Genomic DNA, 12,112 nt, shown 5'->3' with positions numbered 1-12,112 from the left:
TCGTGAGCAAAGTAGAAGATTATATATATAGACTTGGAGTTCAAATCCTTTCTTCAGAACAAACATAGCAAATGAATGTGCAATGAGGTAGATAGTTGATTAATGAAAGTCTCCTTGAATCCCAGAACACAACCCAAAAAAAGAAAAGGAACAAGCTGAAAACAAAATGTAAGCAATTAACAGAGAAAATAAAAAAAAAATAAAAACCCCGAAAAAAGTGACACGGCAAAAATAAGAGCTAAATGGTGATATCTATGATGACAAATGTTACATGTATATTAATCAGAAAAGTCCATGTGACATGAATAAATCACCAGTCAATACGAATTAAGTGGTGTGACCCCTTCTTGGTTCGGCTGCTCATCAGGCCATGTTTCTCTATTGTTTACTGGAACTGAAAGAGTTAGCCACCTCCAGACTTGAGTGTGTTGCTCAACCTACATCAACAAGTTGTTTATTTCCACTGAAGGACTCTCAAAAAGAAATGTTAAAAAGGAACTGCTTTTCATTATGAGTTTTACTAATTTTTTTGCTACTTTCTACTCTGCCACACAGTATAAAAGGCGAAACAGAAAATGAACTTACTATAAAATTTCAAAAGAAGAAAAAGAAAAAAGAAAAAAGAAGGCACTAGGAAACAAACATATAAATGTCAAAAAAGATAGAAAGAGTTGCAGGACAAAGGATAGAGTAATCGTGTGGCTATTAATCTTTAGATAAATGAATCGAAATGTAAAAACCGGCTCTTAAGCACTAATTTCTCTCCATCCAAACCCCCACATCAGACAAGAAATTGCATTTTTCCAACCCAGAAGTCTCTCCAAAAGCTCCCAAATCCGCTCTCTCATTAGATCCAGACTAATTTTGGCAACATGCAACCTATCCTGATCAGAAGAAAGAGATGGCACAAAAGCTACCTCACCAATGAAGAAGAACCAACCGCTATAGATAGTTGTGTTCACATTTTCAATTTCCATCGGAAAAAAAGTTGCGATTTTCCCTAATGTTTTTAGCCACACTTAAGGCATGTCATACAGAAAAGAAAGAGGAAAGAGCTTCGGAGGATGGGGGCTATATCTTACATAACAAGAATATAATGTATACGTTTCTGTTAGAAAGAAACCTTTTAGGGCTTCAAATGTTAACAGCCAAAAAAGGTACTAGAATATATGTATAGACATGAAAGGCTTCCTCCCTGCCCTCAAGAGGACACCATTGTCCTATTTATAAAAGGTCAATATGCCCCTCCATGCCCTTCATTCGATCAGAATACAAATTGGGTCCCCCATGGGAATTAGATATCCTTCTTGTCCCAGCCCATCCTTGTACCAGATTACTATGTCACAATTCCCTCGCTCTCTCTCTTGCCATTCCACCAGATCACTGCCAGCACTCTATTACTGCCTTCATTGAATGTTTACATCCAATCTTGATCTTCAGTCCCACAAACCACTGCCCTCACATTCAATCCAAGCCAATTTTTCACCGATTCTCTCCATCACAACAACCACAATTTAAAATCATTTTTGCCACCATTTACCTCTGGTCACCTACCACTACCACTGCCAACCTTGTCCTAAACTTCAGTCACCACCATTGATAGCTCAATAAACTAATAGACATTGTAAACACATTACCACCAAGTTCAACATACCAAACACCAAATAAATGTGGGAAAAAAAGAAAAAGAAAAATGCAATTATAAGAACATACCCCACCTGGGTCCTGGATTACCCATAAATTAACAGCTCCACTTAAAAAACCAAGACAACAAAGAAAGCCCGTAGAGGTTATTTTTTAATTATCACCTATCCATTCTCGAACCTTGTTTGTTGGGTTTGAGAGAGAGAGAGAGAGAGTGGAGCAATTACAACAAAACTCAGGGCTGTTGTTCTCCTTGTGTTGAACTTCACAATATCATACACCAGCTTGTCGACATTCTAATTTTCCAAAGTACATATTCATTACAAGAGCTTAAAACGCACAAACAATAAATGGAGGAGGCTGGAGGGGTGAGGCACATGGCACAACAAAGAGAAGTCACAAAAGAGAGTAAGAGATGGTATTTTGCAATTTTAGCAACCTGCAGCTTACAAGCATGCAGGAAGTTGTCAAGACCAAAATGGAGAAAAGGGGTGATGAAATAAACAGGAGGTGGACCTAGCCACTAGCCAATAAGGAAGAGGTGAATAACAGATGGACCCTTCACCTTAGAAAACAAAGGGAGGTAAGCATTAAGTTCCGTTTAATAGCCTTAATGTCAAAGACAAGTAAATGCAGGATCTTCCACATGAAGCTAAGGATGCTTGGCATACACAACTAGGTGTCAATTTTAACATTAGCACAGTGCAATAAGACATTTCTGGATATTGGAGTTTGGACGTGATTCCTTGCCTTATAGGGAGGAAGCTGAATTTGAATCATCTAGAACTGTGGTTAAAGACAATCTATCAGGCGATTGAGAGAAGATGCACACGAGCGTGCGCACATAGATCGCCAAACTACTTTCCCAGGTAAGCTTAGATTTTGTAGCTGAAAGCCGAAGGTGGGAAGAACTCAGATGAATTATCAGTTATTAGATGGTGCATATGCCATATGCCAACCCAGATTTTGTGACTCAAGGATGCAAATGCCAAGAGATCAGGGGTAGATCCATGTCATGCTACACTAATAGTAATGTTCTCAAAAGTTTAAAACATGTCAGAAATTGCAACCAAAAAAAAAAAATGACGTTTCACAACTTGCAGTAGTGATGATGAGACAAATGGCTTCAACATTGAAGACAAGTTGGTCCAATTCAAACTGACTCGAAAAAGCTCCATTCATTACTCAAAATTGCAGCTCTTTTTTTTTTTTTTTTTTTTTTTTTTGTGCGTGTGGAGGTGGGGGGGAAGGTACATATCAGGTAGAACAGGAAGACCAATTTCATACTGTATAACTGCATTTTATTTAACCGATAAATGAAAAGTAAAGAGGAACTTGAGAAATTATGAGGGCCGCACATGCACATATACACACGCTAGCAGGACTAAATGTAGGCCTTCACATTTGGAGGATTTTAAGCTCTGCCAATTCCTCTATATAGAATACTTGCTTCCAATAATTTTTACTAAATAACTACCAAACATAAAAGAGAAAAACAAATTAATAACTAATAGTATTGCATCCCGGGCTAAATTATAAAGTTGCCCCCAGTGTATCAGAGCCAACAAAACAAAAACAAAAGAAACTTCATAATAAGATTGATCCCTTAATATAGAGGTGTCATCATCCAAACTTAGAAAATGTTATGGCTTCCCAACTAACCTCTCTACCTAGCCAATAACTCTATCACTCTTCTAGGCATTACCCAATCTACACCAAAAAGATGGAAGATTGAAACTCATAATTCTCTCGTCACTGAACAAGTTTGTAGAACCAACGACTTGTATAAATTTACATGCCCAACCACCTTCCTCCAACAACATTTTAGCAAAAAAGATACTTTAAACGTCTTAAAACTACGCTACTGAAAGAGTTGCTTGAGCATGACAGTGAAGTCCTTACAGCTGTTTCACAAACAGTACACGTTAGAACTTCAGTAGGAGGAAAAGTTGGAAAGAAAGGAGGAATGAAAGGAGAGTGAAAATGACACTTTCCTTTTACCTAGTCAGAAAGAAAAGTTGGAAGAAAGAAAAGAGTGGCAGAAGGGCTTCCCCAGAAGGCACACCTCAAAAGTGAGGATAAAGGTGGAAAGATAAGCGAGCCAGTCGACTATTCTAGGGAGTGGTTTTCTGTGAATACAAACTTTTGCAGGCCAATGTTTTTTTTTTTTTTTTTTTTTTTTTTTGGCTTTGCTTCCGCCCTTCTCATTAACCAATAAAATTTTAAAATTAAAATCAGAAAAGGGAGGGGGGGGGGGGGGGGGGGGGGGGCGGGGTTAAAGGATGACAGCTAGTGCTACTTCAATGTGTGGAATAAACCAGAAACAAAAAAGACGAGCAAATGATAGAAGGCAGGTAGAGAAAATGATCATAATTGTTATCATTGTTGTTCTTGTCAAAGTGAATTTCCTACTTGAACCAAGCTTTCTGCAAAACATTGTTCACCCAACCTTGAATAGCCACCTAATGTCATTTGGCCTGACCTGCCCCACTCATTATGACTGGAAATGGAATCCTTACTAAAGACATCCCAGATTGGGGTGTTACAACCAGTACTGTACTATAAAGGCTCTGCAGTCATCTGACTTACTCTATAGCCCCAATCACCATCCAAGCACAGATTTTAGCCAACCACTCGCTGCATAAAATATTCCCTTTAAACTACAAATCTCTGGGCAACTTCATCCTTAAAGGTAAAAGGATCCATCCTACGAACCAATAGAAAACTAAATCTCCGGTCAATATCATAAAACATAGGATCCGGGGCAACTTGTCTGATTCCAACTCCATATCAGGCTCTAAAATGCATTCCTACTAGCCTAAAAAGCAAGTGCACCGAAAAAGGATTGAAGCAAAATAACGCTGAAGCAATAAAATTAGATATCCTTCTTGTCCACACCACGGAGAAGTGCGGCTATGATGCAATATGTGTAAATTTGATGCCCATGGAAAGTCTAGAAGCAATAAAATGTGGTAATTTCTAACCAAGACAAAAACTATACCACTTAATCATAACTTAACTTACCAGTCCAAGCCCTCAAAGAGACCTTCTCCCTTTATAGCAGAAGTTTTGAAAATAGCCCATTGACGGTTTTTTATCTTGTGCAACTCCAAAGCCTCAGTAACAGCAGCATCATCAAGTGCACCTGGAAGATCCTGCAAAGAACAAAAGGCTATATCAAACAAAACAAAAAGGAAAGAGCAAGAAGAAACCTAGAAGTTTATAAAACATTAGTATGCAGAAGGCATATAGAGACATGAAGATATAATAAAAGGACCTTACTTAACTCCTAGACCAACAGATAAGAAAAGGCATCCCTTTTCTTTTTGGCACATGCAATAATGGCTTATAACACATTGCTTTTCATTCAGATTTTATTTACAACCTCAATTAAACACGAAATATTTTCCTGTACAGACAAAACCTGAGAAATAAATAATACGGAAGTAGCACAAACCTGCTTGTTTGCAAAAATAAGGACAACAGCCCCTCTTAATTCTTCTTCCTGCCAAAAGGTTAAAAATGTAAACTGGCATCGTAAGATCTCCAATAAATGCATAAAAAATGCATCACTACAAGAAAGCCATAATGCAATAGCCTAGGCAAAGGGGTTGAGAGGCACCAGTAATTCATTTCTCATTGATAGTATAAGGGAAAGAGAAGACAAAAAAGTATCCCCAAAATCTTTGATCATTTTTTTAAGAAAAGGCAGAAGAACATTTTTTATATTTCATTATGATAACATATAATTTAAAAAAAAAAAAAACAAAAATTCTCTTACAGAACACAATCAAGGGAGGGGATGAATCCAGGTACAGCATTATTCCCTTCTAATATAAAATTTCAATGTTAACAAAGTTATAAAATCTACTATTGATATGACTTGACTGAGCTCAAGTTAAATATAAACAGCCAATCAATATACCTGATATTTAGAATAAATAAGCAAAGGGAAGTCACAGAGCACTAAAATTTTATCCATCAACTTTGTAAAATTAACCCTATAGTCCTGTAAGCATTGATCCAAAATAAGTGTACCTCCAAGATTGCATGAAACTCGTCTTTGGCTATGACCAGTCTGTCTGTGTCACTTGAATCAACGACATAAATTATGGCTTGCGTATTTGGAAAATAGCATCTCCAATATGGCCTGTGGCATAAAACCAAATAATCGGGTGGGTGAGCATGTAACATTAATGAATCAATCAGAAGAAAATTATACATGTCATGTGCACCAAATTGGCATATCGTGCAACATAAAGTCAAGAACCAAAAAAAAATTAACAAATCCCAGCATATTCTTACGAGTACAAAAAGATGAACAAGCAACATCATGCTTAATAAGGATATTTTCTGGCACAAATACATTAAATATTCTACCAATCGCTCAAAGAAGCTCCATTTAAAAAATAAAAAATAAAAAACTTATGAGTCATTAAACTTTCACTCGTAAGGAAAACTTTCAAACAAAGTAGAAAAAGTGAGTGCTATTTACCGTATAAATTATTAATTGAACGTAACATTTATATAAATGCATCACAAACAAAGTGGAAAAATTTGTTTGCAACGGCGGCATTCCTTTTCCTTGGAAGAGTATTTGGCGGACCAAGGTTCTATTGAGAGCGGCTTATTTTGCTTGGTCGGTGGCCTTAGGAAATATTCTTAACATGGACAATTTAAGGGGAGGCATGTCATTGTGGTTGACTGGTATTGTATGTGCAAGAGGGATAGGGAGTCAGTAGACCATCTTCTTTTCCACTGTGAGGTAGCTTGTGCATTATGGAGCGCGTCTTTCAATCGTTTTGGGCTTTCTTGGGTTATCGCTAGAAGAGTAGCTGATTTGTATGCTTGTTGATGGACAGGTGGTAGCTCTCAAAGTGTTGTCGTGTGAAAGATGGTGCCCTCTTGCATTTTGTGGTGTCTTTGGAGAGAGCGTAATAATAGATGTTTCAAAGACCGCAGGAAGGCGTTGGTGTAGCTTATGTCCTTATTTTTTAATACACTGTATACTTCGACAACTGCGTTTTTAGCTCCCTTTGAGCTTAGATTTCATGATTTCCTTGTTCTCTTTTCTTTTTCTACCTAGGTGTTTCTCTTATGTAGCTTATGTCCTTATTTTTTAATACACTGTATATTTCAACAACTGCGTTTTTAGCTCCCTTTGTGATTAGATTTCATGATTTCCTTGTTCTCTTTTCTTTTTCTACCTAGGTGTTTCTCTTATGTACTTCATGTGTACTTAGGTTGCGCATTTTCAAATACTTAAAACACCACTTCATAAAAAAAGCATATTTCATCAATTTTTTTTCTTTTTTATCATCACATGGATTGGCATTCATTTCTTTTTAGGATAATTCATTAAATTTTTTTAGATAAGTAATTGAAATATTACTAAAAAAGTGCAAAGGTGTAGCTCAGATACAAAAAAAGTATACAAAAAATACAATTAGCCAAAAAGAGAAAGAAGATAAAATATATATTGCACAATGTGTTCCCTAATCATAGTATGATCGAAAGTAACTGAGTCATTTACCAACAATTCAATGGAGTAGTTTCTCCAATTCGAGTTAGCCACTCAATGGAAAAAACTTAGTGCATTTGACACCCTCTCATAACCATAGCGCCCTCGACTTCTGCCTCCAATTCATCTCCTCATAGATAGTAGCCCTCTCAAAATCACTAATAACTTTTTCATTCCTCAACTTCTCTTCCTCACACAAAGTTCTCTCTTCCTCCAAACCATCAAAAAACTTGTAATTCCTCCAAGAGAAGCCTTTTTGTTTCTCCACATTACCAAACAATTGCTTGTTCTAAACTCTTAAGTTAGCTTTTAAGGCCTTATGTTTGCGAGCCAAAATGAAACTTAGGGAGCCTTGAAAATAATAAGAAGTCCACCATTGTTTCACTCTGTCCACAAAGGCTTTAACCACATATTCTCAAACTTAAAATATCTTCTACCAGCCTGAACGACTCGACAATTAAGAAGAATGAGGAAATGATTCGAGCAAAGTCTATGCAACCTTTTCTAAGAAAAATAAAGATATTGGGCTTCTCAATCTGGAGAGACAAGAAATCTATCAATGCTAGACAAAGAGGGGGTATCCCCTTTGTTTGACCACGTAAAAAGTCCCACTTACAAGACCAATATCCATGAGGCCCTCATCAAAAATAAAATCTATGAACTCCACCATAATGAGACAAAAACAAGATTCATCTAATCTTTTACTAGGAAAACGAGTGAAGTTGAAGTCTCCCCCTATGCACCATAGCAAGTTCCACCAAGCAGGCCAACCGATCCTCCCATAAACACCTTCTATCCCAATCGGAATTAGGCCCATAGACACTAAAAAAGCCCAAGAGAATCCATCTTCAACTGGTAATGAGCTCCAATTTAAATTCCTACAAACAAAATAACATTTTCTTCCCACTGTTTGAGCAAGTTTCTGACTCTGAGGCATTTGTCTCCCTCATTCAACCTCCTCACATTAAATTATAACAACTTTGGCATTATAAAGAACGAAGCATAGCCTTTCCCTTAGAAAAGCCACCACCTTTCTCAACTCAGTGACACACTTTCTCTAACCCCTCCATTCTCGCCCCTCCAGTATTACAATAAACCATCTCTATCAACCACCACCATACTCCACCACCGCCAAATACCGGTCAAACCTATTAAAGCCTTGTTCCCATCCCTTGAAGATTTGATCAACTCGGTCGACTCTTCTCCATGGACCAACTCGTCCACCGTGGTTGATAACCATCCAACACTTGCCCAAATACACTACTCAGAATACTCCTCGGCTCCTTTCAACGAAACGTAAAACTGACCCCCTTCTACTACTGGAAGTTCAAAGACTTTGGCCTCTACATAAAACCAACTCAAGAAACCCATCACCGACGACCAAAGACCATGGACTACAACCAAGCCAACACCCGAGAAGAAACACATAAGGAGGAAGGAAGACGTCAGCACAGGCCGATGAGAGAGTATACATAAGTAATTTATGAGGTCAAGAAGATATGGCTAATGCATTAAATTGCTCTTCGATTTCAATTCAAGAATTCTTATGTGTTTCCACGACCTATCAAGACCCCAAAAAAGTGACAAATTCCTTTTCTTTTCTTATAGGAATACATACAAGATTCTTCACTATAAAAAGGAAAATGGTAATCCCATTATCTGTATTTTTATAGTACTTTAGTAATATGTTTCATGGATGGGGTCTAACTCAACCTTACCTATAGATGAGGTTTAATTGGTTGAAAAATGTTTTTGAAATTATTCTCAATTTATTAGAAATTAAGAAACTTTAACTTCTCCTTTCTCCAAATCTAAATTATTTGGAATTTTTTTAGCAATTTGATCATTAATCTCACTTCAGTAATGTGAAAATAGAAAATCAATCAAGTTGTAAGAAAATACATTAAATCTGCAACAGCCATTTTTTACAAGAATTACATCTAAGAAATTCTAAACATTTAACAGTGAAGCTGTAGTAGCAGGGCAATACTAACAAACGATCCTCACATTCTCCGTGCATATAGCATTGAGCTGTAAATATTATATTTGTATAATTGGCTAAGGGCAAACCTTAGGGTGTGGTTGAAGACCTAAAAAAGAGGGGTGGGGTAAAGAAAAAATACATGCTCAAGCTAAAATCACAATTATAACCGTTCAAGAAAAAAATTTATTGAGATTGGATTATTACTTATAAAAAAAAAACCATTCAGGAAAAACATATAAACGGATCCTACAAAACTTCAAATTCCACAATAATAATAATTCTTTTAGAATATACGTTCCAACTTACCAACATCATGTTGTCCAGATTTAGACACTTTTGAGTTGAATTGAGTTCAGAAATTATTAAAACTTGAATTCTCACAACAGGTCAACGCATGCACATAAATTAGAAGTCATTTTTGAAATTACTGCATCATTTCTCAAGTTTTATGGCAAGATTAAGCTGATTTCTTTTAAGAAAGAATATATTAAAAACTTTTAGAGTTACAGAACCTCACCAAAGCTTCAACTACTCTAAGAGCTAAATTTAATCATTTACCAGTGCATAGATGTTTTCCCACAATTCACATTGCACGATATCAGAATGCCATATACTTTAGATCTCTCTTACCAATAAAAATCAGCTGATAAATATTTTTTTTTATTTAAAAAAAAAAAAAATGCGGGGGTTACAAGAAAAGAGCAAAAACTGTGTACCTGATACTTGTTTGTCCACCTGCATAAACAAAGGGCAGACATGCCATCAGAACAAGCAATTCACGACTTGTAATTCCTAAAACTTTCAATAACATTAGATCATGCAGTCCTAATTTTCAAATGTGTCTATTTGTGTGTGCATGTTTGTGTATATTTTATATAGGCATTTACAAAATGATTGATAACTACTGAACCATTAAACTTCTCACATTGCATATACATATAATACTTCAAACACAAAATTAGGTATAAATGATGAGGCTCAAACAAGTTCAAGACAGCAAGCTGCTTTACACATATCAACAGCCCAATTCATGATACCACGCATAGACACCATACATCTATCACTACATTCACCAAAAATCCAAAATCTATAAATTAAATAAAAATGCATATAAATACAGATTAAACCAATCTCTATCCAATGTTGGTCACAGAAGCAGTCGCTTCAAACTCAATACTGTTTCTAGTTAGCAAAACTCTACATCTTTTTTTTAGGGGTTTCAGTTGACAAATTGTGTTGATGGTAAACTGGAAGATACAGATCAAGGGGAGAAGAGATAGCATACCCAGATCCCATACTTGGAATTTGATGTTATTATACTGCACCGTTTCGACATTAAATCCAATTGCTGCACCCAAAAAAATGAACAGATTTAGCTGCTGAAACTCTAACATACTTGAAGACAGTAGGATAAGCATAATAAAATAAAATAAATCACAATTTGCCACCCAGTAAACAATGAATAAACTGGGGGAAAAAAGAACGATAAATGTCAGCACTGGGAAAGAATACCAACTTGGAATCGTAGACACAACCTCCCCCATCTGAAGCCGATCTGCACAAAACACAAATCAAAACCGTTGAATTACCAAAATTGGCCACAAATCCATCACTCAAAAAGCGGAAAACCAGAGATGGGGAATAGTGAAACTAGAGAAACTTACAGAGAATTGTGGTCTTTCCGGCATTGTCAAGGCCGAGCACGAGGATCCGAGCTTCTTTGTTGCCGAAGAGGGACGAGAACATTTTCGTAAACAGTATACCCATCTTGAGAGATTCACTCTCGGTGCACGCAAATTGAGAACAGATCACAAGTGATTTAATTCGGTGTCGTTGGGTTTAGTTCTGGCCCTTCGAGTGGGATTGAGAGATTTAAGATCTCGAAGCAGAGCCCTCTGGTCCTAAAAGGAGAGGGTCTGCTTCAAAAGACTTTTGAGAGTTCGGGGCCGAACTGAGAATTTGGAGAAAGTATGGGCTGTGGAAGGGACAGAGATGCTCTCTCTCTTCCCTTCTCTTCGGTTTCTCAGGATTGGAAGCGATTGGCAAGAAGCAGCGTAGAAGAGGGCTCTGAGGTGATGATTCACTCCGGTGCTATTGATATAGCACCCACTGTTTGGTTATGCAATGCCTGTGGGGAATGAGTTTCCCGGACCGGAATCGGGTGCAGGACCGTTTTGCAAACGGGCATTAAAAATGGGGCAGAAAATTACTCCCGATCTAAGTAGCTCTAATATGCCACATCATTAAAATGGATGCAAATTTTGGGTGTGTATTTTTTTGTATTTTTTTTAATTCAACTTAAAATTGTGAATATTGATTCCCTAGGATTAATAGGAGTAATTATGAGACGGTCATTAAAAAAAATTCATTTTGTAGCTAATCATTTATTAAAATAAATAAATAAACTTAACACAAAGGTGGAAAAAGAAATAATAGTAACTTGGTCCCCAGCGTTTACCATTATACCCATAATGATTGGTCATACTATTGCTATACATAATCGAAATGAGCATTTGCTTATATGAACATTAAGGGAGTACCTAATATCACAAAAAAAAAAACTAGTATTTTTCTTTAAAAAAATATAAATTATAATTAAAAATTACAAAAAAACAAAAATAAAATAGGCAACAAAAATAAAAATAAAATTTGGAGTGATTCTAGGTGTGGCCGGATCACCCCAAAGGGGTGGATCAGCCACCCCAACGAAACTGATGGGGTGGCTGATCCACCCCTTTGGGGTGATCCGACAAACTGATGGGGTGGCTAATCCACCCCTAGAAGTGATTTGAGCCACCCCTAAAGTAGACGTTGACTATTACAAAAACAGCTTGGAGGTGGCCGATCCATCCCACCCCTCTATATATTTGAATTTTTAAAATGTTTATTAATGGTCTTTTTTTAGTTGAGTAATTTTGAGATAATTTGAAAATTTTTGAGTTGAATTGAGAAAAGTAGATGTC

At 36.7% G+C, this 12,112-nt stretch overlaps 1 protein-coding gene across 1 annotated transcript; it reads right to left on the bottom strand.

Annotated features, from left to right (window-relative positions):
* Positions 1-11,343, bottom strand: ARF3 (ADP-ribosylation factor 3). The gene is made up of 8 exons (XM_059604493.2): positions 10,814-11,343; positions 10,666-10,704; positions 10,435-10,497; positions 9,866-9,884; positions 5,683-5,794; positions 5,102-5,149; positions 4,669-4,799; positions 1-437 (listed from the first exon to the last, which is right to left on the bottom strand). The coding sequence occupies exons 1-8, from the start codon at positions 10,914-10,916 to the stop codon at positions 404-406; spliced, it is 549 nt and encodes a 182-aa protein (XP_059460476.1). The 5' UTR covers positions 10,917-11,343; the 3' UTR covers positions 1-403.
* Between the last annotated feature and the right edge of the window lie 769 nt (positions 11,344-12,112).

Source organism: Corylus avellana, chromosome 9 (assembly GCF_965113065.1).
Source record: "Corylus avellana chromosome 9, dhCorAvel1.hap1.2, whole genome shotgun sequence".
Classification (NCBI taxonomy): domain Eukaryota; kingdom Viridiplantae; phylum Streptophyta; class Magnoliopsida; order Fagales; family Betulaceae; genus Corylus; species Corylus avellana.
This window is presented reverse-complemented; position numbering and strand designations above follow the sequence as displayed.